Source organism: Benincasa hispida, chromosome 9 (genome assembly GCF_027475165.1).
Source record: "Benincasa hispida cultivar pf3 chromosome 9, pf3_genome.v1.1, whole genome shotgun sequence".
NCBI lineage: Eukaryota > Viridiplantae > Streptophyta > Magnoliopsida > Cucurbitales > Cucurbitaceae > Benincasa > Benincasa hispida.
Genome location: NC_143486.1, coordinates 76,332,356 through 76,356,206, shown reverse-complemented (window position 1 = coordinate 76,356,206; position 23,851 = coordinate 76,332,356). Strand labels below are relative to the sequence as shown.

Sequence of the window (23,851 nt, the reverse complement as noted above, 5' to 3'; positions counted from 1 at the left end):
TTTCCATGGGGGCGGTTTCCAATCAAGTACAACAAGTGGGGTTTGAGGAAATGAGTATATGTCATCAGTTTAACTATTACCACAGCCTAAATTATTTAACTCTAGTTATAAATCTTTATGGAAGTGTTTTGAGTGCTGAATTGAAGTCTAAAGTTAATATGTTGGAGTTAAAATGTCTGTGTTTGTGGTGTCGATTTTTTTAGTTGAGTTTGTGGTGCCGATTTGGAGTTTCTCAATAAGTGTACAAAAGTGAGGGAATGATGAAATTCCTCAATAAATGTGCAAAAGAAAGAAAGAAAGAAGAGAAAATATTGTTCCTTGATAATTGTGCTAACTTCCATAGTTAACGCCATTAAAGTTGGTGGATTTGAGTTATTTTTTAACGCTATTAAAGTTGGTGGATTTGAGTTATTTCTTAACGCTATTAAAGTTGGTGGATTTGAGTTATTTCTTAACGCTATTAAAGTTGGTGGATTTGAGTTATTTAACACCGACTTATAACGTTGATGGGTCAAACACCTTTCTAAACGTGTTGCAGTTCATTTGAACATGTGGAAAGACCTTGGAGCTTGTGTAACAAGGAAATTTATGTTTGTGATAAAGGTGAAAGAGAGACGAGTTATATGTATGGGTTGAAAATGTACATGAATTTTAAAATGTTTAATAGATTTTTGAGCTTTTAATTCTGTTTAATAATTTCCTCATTTTTTTTCTTTTCTTAAAAAAAAATAGCGTCAATTTTAATTTTATCTCTTAAAAAGAAATGTTATTTTAAAAAAAGAAAAATGATTATGCATTTCAAAATTCTAATCGCACACGTTTATTTGAAATCACGAATATCATTTGGAGAGAGAAAATATAAGATTGAAAAAGAAGAGAATTCAACAGTGGATTCATTTCAAATCAAGAAATTATGACAGTATCTCCTCCTACTATATGACAATTCTTCAAACATGGCAATTGCTATTTGTAAATATTCTTCAAATATGGCAAACCAAAATTTAGATTTTTTCGTCAAAATAAGTATAATTCAACCGATATAGTATTTATATTAGATTTCTAAATTAGAAATTTGATTCCTCCATTTCACATTATTGTAAGAAAAAATAATTTTATTTAATTTCTATTTTACTCTTATTTTACAATCTATCAAGACTCATCAATAGACTACATGCATCTTGATTGAATTCTATCATACATAAGTGAATAGACTTCAATTAAAATACGAATAGTCTATCACTATTAGACCATTTATATTTTGATTGAAGCCTATAATAGACTTCAATCATTTTATTATTGATAGGCTATCAACAAAATAATATTTATGACAAATGTAATAATAAGTCTATCTCTCATCACCTATAAAAGCATTAGTGATAGTGATAGAAGCATGTCATGGTAGAAGTCTATCATCCATTAATAAAAAGTCTGGGACAATTTAATAATTCTAAATTTTTAAGAATTAAATTCTTATTAATAGAAAAAATTTTAAAATATTTTCTTTGCCATACACGCAAATTGTTTTAAAATTTTATCAATTTTGCCTACTATTGGTGTAAAACTCAAATAAATAAATGAAAAAAAATGAAACCAATTTATTTCCATATTTTAGTTAAATCTAATATTACAAAACTACCGTTCAACCATACTCCCAGACCCCAGTTATAAATATATTCACCGTTAGTTGTTTCAATTCCCTTTTTTTTCTCCTCTTCCAGAGATTTTTTTTTCCTTTTTTCCTTTTTTTCAATTAAAAGTTATAATAATGACAATAATAATAATAAAACTGCGTGAATGTAATGAAATAATTCTGATAAAATTTCCATTTCTCGTTCCAAAATTCAATCATTTGCTTAAATTCAGTCAAATGGTCAAATTGATGAACACATTTTCAATCTTTTAAAATCTGCATAAGAAATGAAATGCCATTCAAAGAATATGCTAGAAATCGTACTGAAATTTTTTTAAAAAGGGTGGGATTGGCAAAAAAAAAAATGGTATAGTGAAGGATATATAGTACAGGGGAGGGATTATCTTCACCAAAATTACATTCCGAGCAAAGCCCTTTACAATAGGTTCCAATACAAGCCACCCAGACTGACCAGAGACCAATCTAAACAAAATGTCATAAATCTTTAAAGAATTGGACCAACCAAAATGGAAAAGGAACAACATTTCTTACAACTTCTTAATACAGATATGTACAACTACTCAGAATCAGCATTTCCTTCCCCTAATTTTGTGAGGATGGCTGTTAGTCAGGTTCAAAGCTGTGTTTTCTTGAGTTCTCTCTGGTCACAATCACCGGTTTCACGCACCATCACACAGACTGATGATCAAGGATTTCACATTGATTGTCTGCGACAAATTATAGTCAAAGCAATCAAACTGCCACAGGATGATTGATAAAGCTGACCGAGACCATGACGGAGGATACATCGCCTCATACTCCAAAGAGCTGATTCGATCGTTCTAGGTTATCGAGGCTCTCTGTTTTACCACTCCGGAGTTGAAATGTGAACCAATGATATTAGTCCTAACTTTACAAGAAGAATAGTTTGCGGCCGCTACAACTGTCTTTCATTTTCAAGACCTAGAACTACGAGCGTCGGTCTGCCAAAATGCAACATGTTCGCAAATTTACTAAAACAAGATGCTCCAAATAAAAGCATGTCTTGGGATATCTCTTTCAAGGGGAGGGGCGAAGTCTAGAAGCAAGAACTATTTGCACAAACACTGTAGACATCCAAAAAGCCTACGTGTTTAGTTTAAAGGATTTCATTAGTGAAAACCGGATGTTGGCACATCATTAAGAAATACTATTTTTTTATTAATTTAAAATATCTAAATTTATCCCAAATATCTTTATCTTAAGTTTATCCTAAATGTCTTTAATTTTATGAGATTTAAGTTATAAATATTTCAATATATATTAAATCTAATTCGAGTTGGGTTTGGTCAATCCAAACAAAATTTATTCAACTCGAGACCCAAATCTAATTAAAATAGAAAATTTTCAATCCAACCCAACTTTTACGGTTTGGATTGGATAGTCTGGATTGTTCAGTATTCCAGGTCATTTGAACACCTCTCAAACAGAAGAATATCTGAAACCAAACTTTGAGAGAGTTATAGAACAAATTCAAGAGACTGTCAAAAAGCCATTACACCATTTACATCAGGTTTTACTCCAGCATTATAAAGTTTTACTTCAAGGAATCAACAGAACATGGACTTGGAGAACAAAAATGATCAGCTTAAAATATAATCATAGAAACAGATATACAATTTTCAAGATTGAAATTGCAGTTTATAATCATAGAAACAGATATACAATTTTCAAGATTGAAATTGCAGTTTTCCCTATATTCTCTCTGTATCACCCCACTGCTGCTGAAAGCCTTTGCAAAATTAATTAAAATGTAGACACAAGGAAAGAGTTCTAGGAAAATATGCCAGTATAGTGACAAAACTAGCAAAAAGCAAGTAATACAATGTACAAGATCAAGGAAAAGTACCTAGAGAGAGTAGATTTTGTGCTGGGCTGGCTGGCATAAGCAGCAAGAGGACCTTTTAGGTTAACATATTTATTCAAAGCATTTTCAAGTTGTGGCGGTGGTAACTACAAGGAAAATTTTATTTAGGTCCACATAGAATACCAAGTATAAGAGAGATATCGGGACATCATGATACCTGTAATAGTACTCGAAAGGAATGAGGCTGTGTTTGAAATGCACATTTCAAAAAACCAAACCACAATTTTGGCATCCTCCAGACCTGGATTCAAATAATAGTAGCATGGTTATTTCCAATAGATATAACATCTATATGAATGACTCACAAGTTAGGCTTGGTTACCATCTTGCATTAGTTCAATTGAATCCGAATCTTATTTAATTGTTAAGTTTATGGAAAAAGTTTTCAAGTAACATCAGTCTTCAGATTTTATACACAATATTCTTCATAACAGTAATAAATAAATAATCCACGTGAAGTCACGTGCACATGATCTACCCCTTTAATAGTTTAACCAAAAAAATAAAGCCTTATAAAAACCCTATTTCAACTAGAAAGGGAACTCCACTAGGATTCATACATTCATTAGCAATCAAAATCATGGATCAAGTGAATTTAAAAACCAGATGGTGATGTTTCATGTTAGCACAAAACTAGAAATGACAGAATAAAACGAAAAGTTTGAAGAGGTAAATGTTAGAAGGCATTGACTTGCTCTAACCAAGGGGGCACAGTAAATTAAATTTGGAAGAACAAAGTTACAGATGGCAAAGCTTTATTTACTTTTCATTCATTAGATTTGGAAAACGTAAGCTGTTAATGTATGTACCTGTCTGTTTACAAGTTTGGAAAGTATCTCCATGACAAAATCAACCTGGAAATAAACCACGGGTTGAAAATAAGTAACTCGTGATGCCAACAGTTAACTTTATTTCAAACACAAAGCTGCGTAAGAGATATTCAATGAACAAAAAGGAAAGGAGCATGAAGAATAGATACGATCTTCTATAGGTACAAATATAATTTCCAGTCCCACCTAAAGCAAAATAATGTCAGTCTCAGAAAACTAAACTTTGATCGCAGTTCTCAGCAGGTCAGAGCAACGGAGGAGAATGGAAATTTATCAACCACTTCCTCCATTTACATTGACTAAAAATTTCAGGACCTGTATCAACCTCACTATTGGAAACCCTATACTTGGTGACTAACCAAAAACTCAATCCATAAGGCACGTATATAATAGCTCCATGACAATACTTCCTAATGTCAGAAAACAGCTAAATAGATGATAAACATACCAGAGTAGGGAAAGCATCAATTGCCTGAATCACAGTTCTCATGAAGAGAAGAGGGAGTGGAGTTTGTTCAACCTGAAAAAAAAAGAGGCGTTATTACGTTACCAAATTAAAAATAAAAGTGATTAGTTTACTAGACTCCTTAACATACCATCTGGCTCAAGGCTTTGGCTAAAACCTGCTGAGTGAAAACTGTACGTTGCTCAAAACAAGCTGAACAAGCATCTGTTATCTAGGAAAACAAAAACAACACCAGAATACTATATTAGTATTTATCGATCCAGTAAATATAGAGTACATGTGGAATCCAGTACAACCTATTATGAATGGTTAGAAATTAGATGTGCGAGTCGCCAATGCATCATCCAAAAAATGCACATATTTAACCATACGATACTAGATCCCCATTAGCTAAAAAGTTCGTTACAGAGGTAGAACTAAATACAACAGGTTATAGTGGTTTAGAGGCAAGAGAGCCAAACCTCTGAAATGCTTAGTAACCGCCATAATTATATTTGATACTGTAACACAATTTCAATCCTGCTTGCTTTCAAATCTCATGGTTGGTTTCCAATCCAGTGCAATAAAGCCACTCATGTGACAGAATAATACACTTGGTATAATTTGAGATATCCGGTAAGCACCAAACCTCACATGTAGCTTACTTGAATCTCAACTCACAAGAGGCAAAAAAAACTATATTATACATCAAGATCTTAGGAGTCCACCACTCCCTGCATATTTCAGGCGAGAGAAGGGAACTACAGGCCAGTGAAGGAAGTTAAATTCAGTTGGAGGGAAGCATGATAAGTGAAGGGATATTGAGAAGTTATTTGCAAAATGTAGACTTGTCAGGAGAGAAGCGAAGGTTCTTGAACTCCTGCCTAATCAATTCACTGTTCCTCAATCGAACTCCACAGTACAATTTTTTTCCCCGTTAACTGTGTGAGTACGAGGTCTCCAAGGATATAGTACCTTATAACATCATGTCTAATTGATTCCGGCAGTTCTGTTAGGACGCATGTGGGGGAGGGGGGGCCTAGATCAATTCAAAAAAAGCTAATGCCCTCATCTGCTGCCATGAAAGACAAAAATGTAGTCTCAAACACAAAGGAAGGAAAGAGTAAGATACCCCAAAAAAAGAACAATGCTGGGATTCTCACTCAAGTGATTTAGAAGAATAATTTCAACATACTAATTTTGCCCATGCTCGATTTTCTCAAAGAACCTATCATTATCCACATTGTAAATTTGATTAAAGTAATTCTAGTGACTTCAAAGACATTTCTAAGTCAATTTGGGATGGAATAAGCATGTGACAATATCAAAAAATGGCTCAACGATCCAATCAAACCCATTTTTCCAGAAGTCAATGTAAAGATTGGGAGTTAGATGAATTAAAGAAATTTTTACAGCCCAAGAAGAACATTCAAGACTCGAACTTATTCTTTTGGTTATGAAACACGATCAAGAAAGGTTGATTCAAGAAAATCAATGAATGAGTTCTAAACCCACTACGACATTGAAACATATCCACAAATCCAACAAAATGACTACTTTGATCCCGTAGTATTGGAGGAAATAAAGAAAACAACAAAAGAAATTCAACGTTCACTGGAAAAAATGACTCAACATATTGATCATTTATCAATTCATTTGCAAGAGTTAAAGAACAGATTGATTTCATATACAGAAGAAAAGACAAAGGAATCACAGTGGGAAACTTTTCAAATAAAAAATCTTGAAGATAAAATATGGAAAAATCTTGTTGAGACCCATGTAGTTAACGGAAGTGATTGAGACAAAAATCATGCAAACGAAGTAGAAGAAAAAGAAGAAAAAGAATAATGTGAAGATGTTAATTTGGAAATTGTCTCAAGTGAAGAAGAAAAATCCAACAAAGAAGATGGAAAAGAAGTATCGAACACTGAGCAAGAATCAAGCAAGAATAGTGACACATTCAAACTGTCGAAGAACTTGAAGCGAATGATAACGAAGACACAATTCTTGAACGATTCTATTTGGAAGTTGGTTTTTTAGTGATTGGTCCTTTTAATACGGTTTTGAATGAGCCGGAAGGAAACATCTTTTTTGGATTTATGGCCGATGGAGAAGTTCGTCTTTTGGTGGCAATATTGGATCTTTTGCCCCGAATTTATTCCTTTGACCACAATATTTTTATTCAAAATGTAGGAGGTTGGTTTGATCATAGTCCGTTGAACAAGTTTAATTCATTCCTTGTTTGCTTCATAATTTTTTTTTCTTTTCAAAACTCGAGGACGAGTTTTCTTTTTGGAGGGACAAAATGATGTAAGAAGAATAGGGATTAATTGGGTAATTAGGTAATATTCTAGGTTAATTCCCTTTTTACCCTCACTTATAACAAAGCTCTATAAATAGGAACCTTCCCCTCTTGTATCAAACACATTATTCATTCTAATAAAAGATTTACGATTTTGATTCTTGGAGGATTAATCCTTAAGGCTACTTAGGCTACATCAATAATTCTAAAAGATGCCAATTGCCAACCATACCTTCTTTAATGGAAGGCCATCTTTTTCAGGAATTATGTTGTGGATGGCAATCAATACTTCAACAGGTGTTAAAGCTGGGCGTGTATGTGCTGAACCCTGAAAGGAATGAAAAAAGCCCATTAGCAATATTCTATTAATATATTATTATTAAAAGAAAAAAGGAAAGAAAGAAAAAGAACAAAGCCCCAACAAGAATCCAATTCAACTAAATATTCAAAAGAATAAGTTGTAAGATTACCCTAACATGATCCAGAAATCTTACAAAAATATGCACAAGCTTCTGTTCTACTCAATTCTTATTCGTGGCAGCAAAGCAAAAATAACATAAGTAAAAATTTGAAGTATTCTCAATACCTGTAATATGTAAGCCAACGCTCTCTGAAACTTCTCCAGTGGAAGATCAACCAGCCGAGGAAAAACAGGTAAAACCTGGTACCTCAGAATGAATAAGAAAGAAACATTTAAAGATTTGATTCAAACTGTAAATCTTTCTCTATTTTATAATTTGAATTTTGACATGTGCCAAATGGGAGGTGGATAATGAACTTGTGTTGCTGAGATTAGAGGACAGTGACGATAATACATTAATTAAAGGTTGTCCATTGCTAAATTATATCATTGTTTGACGAAGACGATTACTGCATTGAAAATATATAAATTATAAAAAGAACACTTTGCAAGAAAATGCATCAAGGATATGTATGTTCTTTTGCTACAATTATTGCTGATGTAAGTATAGAATATAAAAAGTTGTGATACTGGCGATTTATTTTTTTAATTCCTCATCAAAATGATGTACACACACAAAAAAAAAAAAAAAAGGAAAAAAGAAAAAGAAAAAAAGAAACTAGTATCATGATTAAATGAATTTACAGAATTAAGATGTATTACTTGATCAATTACACTAGTTCCAAATGTATGTCAAGCTGCCCGTTAATTTACATTTAAAATTGTTTTTGGTCAAATCCATCCCAATAATTGTGCTGAATCAACCTAAAACACAACCCACAAGCTCATTCAAATGCACATTTTCATAAGCCATGCCAATTGACTACACGCTCTACACATCTAGAAATAGGTTATGCTTACTTGTAGACCACTATAAACGAGACTAGTATTAAACATCATTATCTATACATTCTTCTCTAAAATAAAGAAGAAAAACAAAAAATAAAAAGCTGAGAAAGAGAGACCTCATTTTTGGAAAGTGAGGACAACATGGGAATGAGAATTGTCACATCCTGGAGCAAATAAACGAAATCTGGATCAGAAAAGAAAATTTACATAGGGCACAATAGCAAAATAAATACTTTTCTAACCTTCAGTTTAGTTTCATATAAATGTTTGACAGTTGCAATCAGATCAGACGAAGGCGTTGTCTCTTGAGTTAGTACCTGTAGTACCTGGCCAGCAAAAAAGCAAACTGTTCAAGGACCAATTACTGATTGTACAACAGAAGAAAGTTTACAGAAATACGTAAAGACATACCAGTGCTAAGAGATGTTCACTTCCTGGAGGTGGATCTGATATTATTCTAAGCAATTCAGAATCAGATGACCCTAGGGCTGTAATAAGATTTGGAATATGTTCATGAACGGCCTGCATCAAATAATAACATGATGCAGACATAATTCAGTACCATTTCCTGTAATAGTTTAATTTTGATGCAAAAGAAATTTTCATTGTCTTTTTAGTAGAAATACCAAGTTTCAAAACATAAAAATAAATGCCAAAAGGATAAGAGTGCACAAAAATGGCATACAAAAGAAAAAAATTACCGAAGGAGGTTTCAATTGTTAAGAACAAATACTTGAGAGTAGTCAATTTGAAGTAGAAGCCATAAAGAGGTGTTCAGAAAGTGTTGAAACACATCTCCCCTGCAAAGGGATTTCTTTGCCTCAAGGCTGCTTCTATTTCTCCCCAACCAAATATTCAACATGGTAGTAGGAAAATATATATATATATATATATAATTAAAATATAAAAAAAGCAGAAGTCCTACCCAAAAGTGCCAAGATAATGATGAAAACTATGTAAAAGGGGTAACAACAAAGTCACGTTTTCTGTCTCTATTGGTCAAAGCTTTTCTAAATTAAAAAGAGAGAGAATAGGATCCCTCAACCAAGCAAACAATAGAGGCAATACAATGATATTTCCCCATAGACGAGGCAAGTGAGACCAACGAGTACTATCAACAAACTGATCATCCGACTAGAAAAGAACAAAGTAATGATCATAAATGAGTGGAACTAAGAGGAAGACCTTACAATATCATGAAAGCACCATATGCAGTAAGACAAGAGAAGGTTCTTACTAACCAGATTCCCTATCCGAGTCTCCCTCCTCACAATTTTTGTTTACTTCCACAGCCCACCCCGCCGCCCCCCCCACACCAAAAAAAAAGAAAAAGAGCCTTGTATTTTTCTCCTATCTTTTCCTAATAGCAGAAGGGATCTCAAACAAAAACAAACAAATCAATCAATCATGATTCTTCCAACGGTCAATCCCGTTAGCGAAAAAAAAGTTTCTTCTAAATTTTTGCCAGAAGATGATCCTAAAATGATGCATACCAAGGATTATAACCTAAAGGCCAAAGGGTCAGTGATACACAATATAGGGAAAGAGAGAACCTTCTGACCCACCACTTAGCCCCATCTACTCAACTTCACAAGCACGAAACACTTGGATCGTGTTTCTTGTCCAGAAAAATATATATGCATTAACGTACATACTTAGGTATATGTATGTGCATATATACATGTATGTGTGTGCGCGTTTTGCCCTATATATTGTTATTCTTGAATGTCGTAAGCATGCATTTCCCAGTTTTGGGATTTTATGTTATGCTGCGAAAGATGTAGCTTGTAATTTTTATATTATCAATGAAGAGCATGAGTTTCCTCTCGGGGAAAAGAAGAAAAGGAAAGGACCTCTTTCACTGCTCTAGGAGCCCGTCCATAAGCATCAAATACAAACCGAAGCAGACAAGGTTTCTGCAGGAAAAGGACTATATAGTATCAATTTAATCTGGAGAGGCAATGTCAGATTTATAATCCCTAAAACTAAGTAACTAACATAAAAGATCAGGAACCTTCACGCATAGAGCAAAAAGAAGAGAAATATGTCTTTCGGCTTCTGAAAGTGACAAGGTTGAACTGCCATGAACTGTAGGTTGTGAACTCCTCAATGAATCGTTTTCTGAGGTTCCGGGATCTGAAACTTGAGAACCACAAACAGATGTTTCCTGACTTTCACCCTAGAAAACAATTTTTGCCATGGTAAGGGATAACATCAATAAATTAATACAGAAAATTGAACAGTATATCCTCTTGTTTAGAAAAATTAGAAAGTGCTTCATTGTGTTATCATTTAACGAAGGTAATCTGGAAAAGAAGACAACAACAGAAAGCAATTCTGCGTCCGGTCCCCAGCTCATGGGGGTATTATCAAAGGGGATAAATGTATAGGAGATTCCCAAACATGGCAGTCAATTTAAAGTAAACTGGATCAATAATCCATGACAATCTAAAGATCAAACTTTGAATAATGATAATGAATTTCCTGCTCAATTCTAGTCTCCTTCGTCTTCAGGCACATGGATTGTTTTTAATCTTTGGAAATGGGGTGAAACGGAAGAAACAAATGTAACAAACCTCTCCTCCAGTTCTTTGTTCAATCGATCCACATGGTGAAGGCTCTACATCTGTCTGATCTACGTTGTCTACTGCAGACAGGAACATGTTTGTTGCATGTTGCTCAATCCTATCTGAAATGTAACTTAGGCGGTACAGTTTGTTTGCCACCTAATGAACAGTGAAAACAACAGACCACATAAAACGTAAGCATATACATCATAAATATAAGCAGACGAAACCCATCCAACAGATTAAAACGTCCATTGGCAGGAACAAAGGTTGCATTTCCATACCAGTCTAATAGCTGTTGCTCGAACCTTAATTTCTGAATGTGTAGCACACTGCCATCAAACAACCATGTGAGGACTGAGGAGGATAGAATAAAAGTAATACTCATATATGCTTCCAATGAACACAAGCATACACATCTACAGATTATACCAAATCTATCCCATACATGCCACGCCAAGATTCTTCCCAAATTAACTCATCGGGGGTTTTGATGTTGGTTCATGGCATTTGGCATTAAGAGACGGAAAAATAAATAGGAAATTGATTTTGGGAAAATTGGTACAAACCCAATAGTCACGTACTTGGGATATTAAAATCCTACAAAATTCCTTAAATGTTATAATGGGGTCAAGCAATTATCTTAAGATTAATTGAGGTGCACATATTATCAGCCTAGCATCTAGATATTGACGATTGACAGAGAGAATGATGGTTCTGTTGGAACTAAGGGACTTAGGTGATTTCTGGGAGTATGATAGTAATTTACCTTACCCTAATTTTCTTTCCTTTTTTGTATTAAGGCTTGTTGGAACCTATAAATAAGAACCCTCATTTATCTTTCATGTTATGTTAAAAATAATAAAAAGGAGATTCTCTATCGTGGTTTTTTCTCCTTGTTCTAGGGTTTTCCACGTAAACCTTGTGTCTTCTATTTCTATCTTTTAACATGGTATCAGAGCATGGTGATGAAACCCTAGCCGTCATCGGCAAAAACCAACCGGTGCAAGATAACATTAGGTCTTCACCTCCCTTGCTTCCGCCACCGCCGCTGATGGAACCTCCAACCGCTAAGGCCGTCACCACTGCCGCCACTGCCACTACTGTCTAAGCCGCAATTGACCGGTATCTTTAATCCCTGCACATACGTCCGCCACAGCATCCGATTGGAAACCCTAGCGCGGCCGCTTTCTTCCCCGATGCCACTGCCGTTGATTTTTGTCCTACCGCCGGTAGCCGCTTCATCTAGCCACCGGAATCTGAAGCCGGTGTTGTTGAGTCTTCCGCCCACCACAAAAGCTACCAACCGCATATGATGTGCCGACTACGAGCTACGATCCAACTCCTAAACAGCCGCCAGCCGCATATCTACCATCGTCGAGATTTCTTTCTCCTGCGCTGTCGAGCAATGAACACCAAGGATCGATGGGTCTATCTCCGACAATGGTTCAACAACAAATCGCTACTCTTGGGGCAGCCCTAGGCACTTCCACGAACTTAAATTCAAGTGTATTGAATTCAGACGTTCCTTCTGGTCTACCGATGTATCCAGAGAATCCAGTAACCTCTTTCTCTGCTTTAACTACTGCAGACTATTTGTCTGGGTCTATGGGAAATACCGCAGGCTTAATTGCGGGAGAAAAGTTAAATGGCCAAAATTATTAATCCTGGTCTCAGTCCATTAAAATGGCTCCTGAGGGGCGTCACAGGTATGGGTATCTAACTGGTAAGATACCTAGACCAGGGGACCCTTAAGAGCGCATTTGGAAAGGAGACGACTCCTTACTACGATCACTGCTGATTAATAGTATGGAGCCTCAAATAGGCAAACCATTGTTGTATGCCGCAACTGCTCGAGATATCTAGGATGCAATTCAGAAATCATATTCTAAGAGGCAAAATGTGTCTCGTCTTTACACTCTGTGTAAACAAGTTCACGAGTGCAAACAGGGGGCAATTGATGTCACTTCGTACTTTAATAAACTGTCCCTAATCTGGCAGGAAATGGACTTGTGTCATGAAATTATCTGGGATAGTCCTTGTGGAGGTGTCCAGTATTCCAAAATTGAGGAGGTAGATCGTGTATATGCTTTCCTAGCTGGTTTGGACTCCAAATTCAATGCAGCACGAGGCCGTATACTAGGACAAAGACCTATACCCTCTCTTATGGACGTGTGTTCTGAGGTTTGCCTTGAAGAAGACAAATCCAATGCTATGAACATAAAAAATGTGTCTGCTACTGATTCAGCTGCTTTTAATGCGAAATTATCTGGTAATGATGGTGATAAGCAAAATGGGAAACAAACTCCAGTGTGTGAACATTGCAAGAAACCCTGGCACACAAAGGAATAACGCTGGAAATTACATGGTAGACCACCGAATGGCAAACAACGCCCTCCAAATGACAAGCCCAATCCTGGTCAGGCTCTTGTGAGTGAATTTTACAAGTACTTCTCAACCACAACCTCAGATGAATTGTTAAAATGACTTTGCTATCTTTTCCCTTGGGACAATAGCTCAATCAGGTATATCACAATCCTCAAGTCTTTTAAGTATAAATGATAATAAACCATTGATACTTGATTCAGTGGCTACAGATCATATAACTGGGTCATCTCATAACTTTTTATCGTATCTTCCGTGTGCTGGTAATGAAAAGATCAGAATTGCAGATGGGTCTTTTGCTCCTCTTGCGAGCAAGGGTCATATTTCTCCCTTCCATAGTTTAACTTTACAGAATGTGTTGCATGTACCTAAAATATCTTACAATCTCTTATCTATTAGTAAGATAATCAGAGATCTCAATTGTCAAGTTGCCTTCTCACTGGATAATATTTTCTTTCAGGACTTAAGCTCGGGGAGGACGATTGGCACTGCCCGGCACAATAGGGGATTCTAATTCCTTGATGGTGATGCTTTTTCTAGGAACAACTATAGGACTAGCTTGTTATCTTCTTATTTTTCAACTTCAAAAAAAGATAGTATGTTATGGCATTTTCGCCTTGGTCATCCAAATTTCCAATATATGAAATTTTTATTTCTTCATTTATTCAACAAAGTTGATGTCTCTTCTTTGTCTTGTGATGTGTGCATTTGTGCAAAACAACATAGGTCATCTTTCCTTCTCAACCTTACAAATCTTCTTAACCCTTTACTCTTATTCATAGTGATGTCTGGGGTCTCTTTAGTGTACCACTTCTTTAGGAAAGCAGTGGTTTGTGACCTTTATCGATGATCATACCCGTCTTACGTGGATCTTTCTACTCACTGACAAATCAAAGGTTTCATCGATATTTCAACACTTTTATACTACTATTGAGACTCAGTTCAATACCAAAATTGTCATCCTTCGAAGTGACAATGGTTGTGAATTTCTCAATAATACCCGTGAATTTTTGCCTTCTAAAGCCATTGTTCACCAAAGTTCGTGCTCCTATAGCCCTCAACGGAATGGGGTGGGTGAAAGGAAAATTTGTCTATCTCCTCGAGATTGCCCGGTCTCTCATGCTGTCTACTTCTCTTCCATCTTATTTGTGGGGAGATGCAGTTCTTACTGCAGCTCATCTTATTAATCAAATGTCTTCCCACGTCCTCCAACTCCAAACTCCTCTTGAATGCCTCAAGGAGTCGTACTCGACCACACGGCTTATTCCTGATGTTCCTCTCCGAGTGTTTGGGTGCTTTGTCTCTGTCTATAGTCATGACCATAACCAAATTAAGTTCACCCCTCGTGCTCAGAAGTGTGTCTTCTTTGGTATCCCCTTCACCAGTAAGGTTATAAATGCTTCCATCCTTCTTCCCCAAAGTACTTCATCTCCATGGATGTCATATTTCTTGAGGATAAACCCTTATTCCCTGTACTCATCTTCAGGGGGAGAGTTAGTGAAGAGACTAACTAGTCAACACCCTTAGTCCCTATTGATCTTCCTGAACCTACCTTGAGTTCCCATGACACTGTTCTACCTACTAAACAAGTCCCTTGGTTGACATACTACAGGAAGCATCTCAGAGAGGAAATAGTGTCCCCTACTATTCCGCGGGCTCCGGTCCATGAATCTGAACCAACACAAGCTCAAGGTACTACTGAATGTGTCCCTGACAATAACAACTTGTGTGTTGAGGATGATATTGTTGATGTAACTGAGAATGACAAGACTGATGTGTTGGTTCCAGAAAATATCAGGGTAGCTAACAGTGATGAGACTACAACAGGAACACAAGAGAGTGAGACTCTATCTCAGGTTGAAAGATGTGATCAAAATCCTACTACAGGTGAAAAAGCAGATGAGAAGTTAGACAAACCTGGGGATTATGATGTTTCTCTTGACATGCCCATTGCCTTGAGAAACGACTCTAGGTCTTGCACTAAGTATCCTATGTATAGCTTTCTATCTTACAGTAATCTGTCTTTTGAGTTCAAGGCTTTCACTGCCAGTCTTGACACAGTAGCAATACCAAAGAACATACAAGTGGCTATGAAAATTCCTAAGTGGAAGACTGTCGTTATGGAAGAAATGAGAGTTCTTGAAAAAAAAAAAAATACATGGGACCTTGTTGCTCTCCCAAAAGGGCACAAAACAGTTGGTTGCAAGTGGGTATTTACTCTGAAGTATAAATCTGATGGAACTCTAGACAAATACAAGGCTAGACTTGTAGGAAAGGGTTTACTCAGACCTATGGGGTAGACTATTCAGAAACTCTCTCTAGTAGCGAAGTTAAACACGATTCGGGTTCTTCCCCCTATTGCAATAAATAAAGATTGGCCTCTCCACCAACCTAATGTGAAAAATACTTTTCTAAATGGTGAATTAGAAGAAGAGGTGTATATGAGCCCTCCTCTAGGTTTTAAAGTCCAGTTTGATCATCAGGTGTGTAAACTCGGGAAGTTTTTGTATGGTTTGAAACAATCCCCAAGAGCTTGGTTTGACAGATTTATACCTTTGTTAAGTCCCAAGGGTTCATTCAGGGATACTCTAATCATACATTGTTCACAAAAAGGTCGATGTCTGGAAAAATTGCTGTCCTAATCGTATATGTGGATGATATTGTCTTGTCAGGAGGATATTGTTGAGATCACCAAACTGAAAAAGAAAATGGTAGACAAGTTTGAAATTAAAGACCTCGAGAATCTAAAGTATTTCCTTGGAATTGAAGTGGCCAGATCAAGTAAAGGGATCTCTATCTCACAACAAAAATACACTATCGACCTCTTAAAGGAAACAGGCATGACTACATGTAGATTTGTTGGCACTCCTATAGAATTCAATGTTAAACTGGGAGATTCTGTTACCAAAGTTCCTGTTGATAAAGAGAGGTATTAGCATCTAGTGGGAAAGCTAATTTACTTATCACATACCAGACCAGACATTTCCTATGTTGTCAGTGTAGTCAATCAGTTTATGCAGGCACCTTATGAAGAACATACGGCAGTTGTGAATCGAATTCTAAGATATTTGAAAAGCACTCTTGGTAAAGGTCTAATGTTCAGAAAAACCGACAGGAAATGCATTGAGGCCTATACCAACTCTGACTAGCCAGATCAATTATTGACAAAAAGTCTACCTCAGGATATTGTACCTTTGTGTGGTAACCTAGTCACTTGGAGAAGTAAGAAGCAAAATGTTGTTGCTAGAAGCAGTGTTGAGGCTGAATACAGAGCTATGAGTTTGGGAATCTGTGAAGAAATCTGGTTGAAGAAAGTACTATCTGATCTTCATCAAGATGGTACCTTACCAATGAAACTCTATTGTGATAATAAAGCGGCTATAAGCATAACCAATAATTCAGTACAACATGATCGTACGAAACATGTGGAGATTGACAGACAATTTATAAAAGAGAAACTGGACAATGACAGTATTTATATTCCGTATATTCCATCAAATCAACAAGTTGTTGATGTTCTCACTAAAAGGTTACTCAAGCAAAATTTTGACTCATGTGTTAGCAAGTTGGGTCTGATTGACATCTATGCTCCAACTTGAGGGGGAGTGTTGAAACTAAAGGACTTAGGTGATTGTTTATAGTCCGGGGGTATGATAGTAATTTACCTTATCCTAATTTTCTTTTCTTTTTTGTATTAAGACTTTTTGGAGCCTGTACAGAAGAACCCTCGTGTATCTTTCATGTTATGTTAAAAATAATAAAAAGGAGACTCTATCGTGGTTTTTTCTCCCTATTCTTGGGTTTTCCACGTAAACCTTGTGTCTTCTATTTCTATCTTTTAACAGGTTCCAATGTTTTTACGTCTAGAGTTCGTCTAGAGTTCATCATTAATCATGTGACCCAATATGATATAGAAAACTATAACTGATGTTAAGTTTTTTCATGATTCATATAAAATTTTAAAAAGTTTCCTCGCAGTACAAATGAGGCTGGACTTTAATACAAGTAAAAAAAAAAAAAAAAAAAGGCTCACAAACATATCTCCAGCCGTTTGTTCCATTTATCAATTTGCTACCCTTCATTAATGTGGGTCACTGGTAGTTTAGTCACTTGTTCAGCTGGTAGCTCCCGAACAACCCAAAGTTAACAGCACATTGCCTGACTAGGTGCAATGGTTGCAAGGACTCCAAGTTAATTTGGACACATGGTGAAGTTCCCACAATCAAACCCTATACCTTGCAGGCACCTTTAGGAAAGTTTTTTTCTTGGCCTTTTTAGTTGACTCGGGATACTCAGAGATTATAAATAGCATAGATAAACCCTAGAGATGACAAAGTTCTCTGAAAGAACAAGGCCGCAACCTAGGAGGAGGAATGTTCAATTTGATCAGGATGGGGCTCGGAGTTACAAACTTTTAATTAATTTCATAGAGGATAACAAGGAATACATTATACTGTCCCATCCCTCGATATTTGTGGAAGGGCCTGAGCTACTAGCAAGATACTAATCCACAAAATAAATATTCTAATCTTGCGTCAAGAACTACAGGCTAGAGGAATGAGGATAGTTAAGTAGTGAGTTCCTAAAGTGTTTAGGCCTCCAAAAAATAAGAGATGTGCAAATGGGAGGAATGTCACTTAATGGATAAAAGTTACATTGAGGATAACATGTTCATTTCCTTAGAACTAACATTGTTAGAAATCTTTGGCACCTCAATGTTAGCTGTTACTGTCTAGGACAGTAGCATGTTCCAAGGGTTTATCTATTCACCAAATCCAGAGCAGATAACCACAAAAGGCGTCCAAGTAGTTATTCCACCCCAAGAGGAGTGCTCTCCGTCTTCCCCAAAGCCTATAATAGCTCAATCGAATCAGCAATGGATCCTCCGTCCTTATATGGATGGATTCTCCATCCATTTAGATATTCATTTCTTTGAAAACCAAAAAAACAATATTCTCTTTCACTAGCTATCTCAGGGAATGGAAAGGCCAAGGCTTTTGATTTTCCCTTGTCAAGAATTGGGGTATCGCATAAACTAGCCAACAGGCTTTTTCTCACAAGTCTTCCTTCATTCATGGCCCAATATTCTAGCACCATAATTTAAATGCTGGCAAGTACGTGAGAACAAATGATCAAAATGATTGTACTTGAATACAATATATGATGGAAGGAAATAGGGTCAAGATCCGCCAATGAGAAAATGAATAATAACTTTCATGAGAGGAGAACAACACAAATCACCCACGAAGGCTTAAATTTCTTGTTTTTTTTTTTTTAAATGAAAATGACTTTCATTGAGAAAAAAATGAAAGAATATACGGCATACAAAAGAACAAGCCCACAAAAAAAGGAGCTCCCTCTACGAGAAGGGACTCCAACTAAGAGAAATAATGGAATAGTTACAAAAGGTCTTCAAAATTGAAGCCCACAAATAGTTGCAGAAGCAAACAAGGACCCAAATTTCCCTGGGTCCCTTTACATGCCCCTAAACTCCATGCTATTCCACTCACCCCATAAAACCCATAAAATCGTACGCTCTCCCGCCATTCATAAAAATAGTCCTCTCCCCAAAAGGCGGATTGAGGAGGAACTTCTCGATCATATCACTAATACCTCTGCGACCACACAGTCATAAATAAGGACCCAGAGGTTTGCTTAGAAGCACTGACCCATGAAAGATTGTATAATACCTAGCTAACTGAGCATATTAAAAACTAAGGATCCTTTTGTCCTAATCTCATAAGAAGAAATAGTTAGTCTCTAAGTTGCTTCAAATTCTGAAATTTTCAAAATATTTATTAGCCTGGAGTTTATCTGGTTAATCCCAATTGATAGATTCAACTTGTCATATTTCCCAAACCCAGAGGACCAAAAATCCATCGGTTATGGTGATCTCTGATTCTCCACCCTACCTATAAAGACAACACCTGCAGAATAATTCACCAAAACCCACCTCAATGGCTCCACCCTACCTTTCTTATTAGTATATGTCGTTTATCATTGAGAAGGATAACATGGATAATGAGAACATAAATAATAATCAAACTGCAATAATTTCTACCTTCAGAGCAATATCTAAGCAAGCTTGCCGACTATATGGACGCTTCACAATCAGATTCCAAACAGTGCCAAGGCCTTGCGTGACACGTTCAATATCAGGAGTATCCTTCCCCGGGTTGTCAGTAGTATCACAATAGCAAAGGTTATGTAATAGTTCCAAGGTAGAGTCCGGCAAAACTGGAACTTCACCAAGAAGTCTACTAAAAGATTTGTCCGAAGCTGGAAAAGCATCTAGTAATGATTTAGCCTACAATTAAATATTCCAGTTATATCACTCACAAATTAGAATGAAACTGAAGTTTCAGATAAAAGAATAAAAAATGTGAATAAGAGGAAGGTGGCACACCACAACTAGAAGAAACTTCTCGTACACAGCGAAAGAAGAAGAACTTTCCACTGAATTCAGAATATCAAGTGAATGTAGGTGATATAAAACATGCAAAGCAAGCTCGTGCCCCTGGAAAGAACACGTCAAACGTCAAGATCGTAGCAGAAGAAATGAACAATCATGAACAGGGTAAACATAAGATCTTTTTTCAGATATTCCTAAAATGAAGATTTATGTGATCAATGTATGAACAAGAAAAAAAATTTTATATAAAAAACAATTTCATTAATGTATGAAATTACAAAAGAAAGGGAGAGGCAGATCCCCAAAGGAATCACAATAAACATCTCCAATTGGACATAAAAAGAGGAAATAGAATAGAAGGAGAAGAGAGAATTCAAATTACAACAAGAAAAGGCAAGATAAAGGATATTATACAAATTATAAAAGAAAAAAAAGAGAGAGATTTTGCAAGTCCTATGAACAACATGATCTTGTTAATTTCAAAGAACAATCAACTACTAAAATACTTCCAAAGAACAATCGACTACTAAAATACTAAAGTGTGCACATATAAGCCATATAAGCAAAAGGAAAGAATGCGTGCATGCACACATAATATTATGAATTTGGAAGAGAGGAAAACTTGCAATATTCTAGCTAGCCAAAAAAAGAACCATCAACAATGGAAAAAGGGAATATACCTAATAAAATCATCGTGCACCTTGCAACATGATGGTTACAACCAATCAAGAAAGACAATAAGAGAAAAAATTTTACACATACATTGAATTGTCACGTCTTAATCAATAATCTTCTCTTATGTGACCATATGCAAAAAAAAAATCTCAGAAGTCCTGCATGCACTTTCAAATAACAAATGACAGGAAAACAAAATCGAGGATTGAATGTCATGTATGCCTATCAACAAGCTGAGATTGACAGATCAAACGAATTTCATGAAGCCTCATTCCATGCCGCATAACAATCAGGAAATGTGATACCTTTTGCTGTTGGTAGTCGATAGCAACTTGCTTTTCCAACATTCGAACAATATCATCATCAGCACCAACCTATGATGAGAGAGGAAAAGAAGACGATTTTAATTGCACAGGATATCAAAATACAGTAGGCATGTAGATCCAACTAAACAAGTCTGTTAGCGTACATAAGATTGATCAACTTATATCCAGTCTTCCCCCAATGAAATTAACAACCATGCAATTGTACAGTTACAGCATACACGTTATTTGAACCTCCAGTGGGCCAAGAAAGAGATAAGAGAACAAAAATCATCATGTATTAAAACAGTATTGATATGTATGACTTGGCAACACACATGCAAAGCATTTCAGCTGACATTATCAAGAACTTCCAATCAAAAGCCAAAAAAGTACATAAGTTCGACAGGTTATTTCTATAGTAATATTTAATAAATGCTAGATTCAATCAATATAAATTATGAAGGCAGCCAGAGAACAATCCTCAAAACATAGATGAGTACATATCACATTATGCATTCATGAAATATTATCAACAAAGTTCATGTTATCTATCAACCTGGGATTACATAAGCTCATAGATTCAATATATTTTATTCTGTGAAACATCCTAGTTTCCATGAGAAAAACTGTGAATCCCTAGTACAAAAGAATGGCAATGAAATATAAGAATCTGCAACCCATTCCTATTGCCTTTCAAACATATAGTAAAAGCCAAAGATTCAAAACAGTAAAGTACTCCTTTCTGTAGTTGAATGGAGCAATACAATGTACAAAAGTATTATTGTAATTGGCAGAGATAATCATTACAACATGAAGCAGATGTGACATGTCCTTTCCACTAGGAGCAAAGTGCATGAAAAATGTAGACCGTCATGAAGAAATACGTAGAGTTCATGGAAAATACAACATTATACAGCTGCCTCTATGGTCACATCACATGTAACACATAAATCTCCATTCATTCATTTGTCAAGTAATATTTTCATAACTCCAAGAGATTTTTTGAATTCTAATCACCAAAAATTTAAATCCATTAAATTTCTTGCCTCCAAATTGATTAAGAGTCACTTAGACGAAAACTATTGTGGCCTAAAGTGATATAGATAGCTGACAGATACAAAAGTTAACATTGATTAAATTACTTGATTTCATGATCCCTCATGCACACAAATTATAAAGGAACGCAATGTACAAATGTGGCACAGCAAATTGATCCCTTGCTCTTACATTTTCCTTTTTATGAACCTTAAAATGAAGGATGTCAGTCAAGCTTAGTTATACAGATCCCTCCCTCAAATTGTCGACCTTTATTGAGTAAAGCGCAAACACACGAAGGCAGATATTGAAAGAAAAAACCAAGTTGCTTGAGTATGATAAGGGTTACCTTGAGAAGTACTAAAGGCGAAAGGAAGAATCTAACAGAACTTGTATGAATATAAATAAACAATAGAGTATATTACACTTTGGGCCTCTTTGGCTTCCTTGACAAAAACTTGAAGAATACATCTTCCTTACTAGTTACTTATATTCACACTAATAGCTAGTTGAAAAGCTGTTATTAGCCTGTACAATGTGGCTGAACTTCGATTCCGCACACTTCCTTGTACAGTAAAGTTTTGACAGAAATGAAAGTTTGTCTAGTTAAAGAGAAAAGGCATAAAATAATAAATAAACAATCAGACATTGCCCCCACCTGAGCAACCAATCGAGCAATTATTGCCAAGCGTATCTGATGGCAGTCTGCCCCATTTAAATTCTTGCATGAATCAAATATCTTTTCAGCTGCCAAATTTCTTACAGCTACTTGCTGTTCTGGAGTCAAGTCAACGTATGGTGGAAGCAAAGGCAACTCCTCACAGGTATCTTCAGATGCAGCTGCATTTGTAACTGATGGGGAATACTGATTGTATTCTATAGAAGACGATGTATCATCCCTCTTAGTTGCTGAATCATCAAACAAATTAACTGCAACTAAACCATCATCAGCTTTTCCAACAGCAGAAGGCATGGGATCCAAAGGGGCATTAGTCTCCAATATAGTGTCAACTTTCTCAGGTCTATCAGGAGATCTTGATTTGTGGGTTGATTGATCTGTTCCAAACACGGATGGAGTCTCTATAATTTTTTCTTCAACTTTCGTTTTTGATGTAAGAGATACTGAAGAATTCTCGATCGTCACAGAAACAGGAACCGAAGCAGATTTTCCCAAAGATATGGAGCCATCAACATCAGATGTATTTGAACTTGCCTCTTCCACACTAGAAGCAGAAGATACTCCTCCACGACGAGGATCAAGGCGGCGTGGATCCTGCATGAGTGAGTATAACAAACCAATTTATTTAGAGGCAGAGTGGTACACCTAACATGACAGACATAAATTAATGCACATCCATAGCTGGCTAAATTTACCCTTCTTGGATCACGTTTAGAATCAACAGGGAGACCATTGACAGTAGACTCAACAAAAGTTGAACCAGCTGAGGAGGCCATAGAAAAAGGAACTTGTGCAGGAGCAACTGAAGTTTGCACAGAACTCAATGGGACTGATGGTGCCAGAACCTGCACCTGACTACTTCCTTGACGAGTTACAGGCAAGTCCCCATGCCAAGATAAAGGAGGGGAGGCTTTGGGCAAGTTTTTCATGTTAGTTATGACAATATCAGCCAACAAGTCAGGATGAATATTTGAAATCAGAATTTCAAGCGACTCTGCACCTCGCTCCCCTTCAGCAAGTAAGGCACCAATCATTGCAATCATCTGCTCTGCAGGAGTCAGTTCAACATCTAACGCGGGAACATCATGGGATGTCCCATTAGAGACGGCATTCTGAAGAGAACCATCTTTTTGAGCTGTCGACATTGCGTGAACATCTGAACCAAAGCGAAATTGCTTCGAAACCTCACGACCATTGGGAAGTTCTTCATCGTCCAGAAACCTAGGTCTTTTTCTCGTTAGATCCACTGATGCATTAAGCTGATTTGATGATTGGTCATCCTTATTATCAGATATATTAAGGATGAGACAAGAAGAGGGAATCAGTAAGAGACATATAGCAACAAAGAATAGTAATCATATCAACACTCAA

At 36.2% G+C, this 23,851-nt stretch overlaps 1 protein-coding gene across 2 annotated transcripts in view; it reads right to left on the bottom strand.

Moving 5' to 3' along the window:
- Positions 1–2,030: 2,030 nt before the first annotated feature.
- The window catches only part of LOC120086087 (symplekin), a 32,724-nt gene continuing 10,903 nt past the window's right edge, over positions 2,031–23,851 (bottom strand). For both annotated transcript variants that reach the window (XM_039042524.2, XM_039042523.2), the window contains exons 8-27: positions 23,176–23,760; positions 22,460–23,074; positions 20,767–20,835; positions 19,781–19,891; positions 19,436–19,681; positions 11,274–11,321; positions 10,999–11,148; positions 10,437–10,601; positions 10,276–10,338; positions 8,834–8,944; positions 8,665–8,748; positions 8,539–8,586; positions 7,700–7,774; positions 7,346–7,441; positions 4,963–5,043; positions 4,815–4,886; positions 4,346–4,390; positions 3,694–3,777; positions 3,519–3,622; positions 2,031–2,613 (exon numbers count right to left, since the gene is read on the bottom strand). In XM_039042524.2, the coding sequence (XP_038898452.1) occupies positions 2,568–2,613; positions 3,519–3,622; positions 3,694–3,777; positions 4,346–4,390; positions 4,815–4,886; positions 4,963–5,043; positions 7,346–7,441; positions 7,700–7,774; positions 8,539–8,586; positions 8,665–8,748; positions 8,834–8,944; positions 10,276–10,338; positions 10,437–10,601; positions 10,999–11,148; positions 11,274–11,321; positions 19,436–19,681; positions 19,781–19,891; positions 20,767–20,835; positions 22,460–23,074; positions 23,176–23,760 (2,898 nt within the window). In that variant the 3' untranslated portion in view covers positions 2,031–2,567. The remainder of the gene's footprint in view (positions 2,614–3,518; positions 3,623–3,693; positions 3,778–4,345; positions 4,391–4,814; positions 4,887–4,962; positions 5,044–7,345; positions 7,442–7,699; positions 7,775–8,538; positions 8,587–8,664; positions 8,749–8,833; positions 8,945–10,275; positions 10,339–10,436; positions 10,602–10,998; positions 11,149–11,273; positions 11,322–19,435; positions 19,682–19,780; positions 19,892–20,766; positions 20,836–22,459; positions 23,075–23,175; positions 23,761–23,851) is intronic.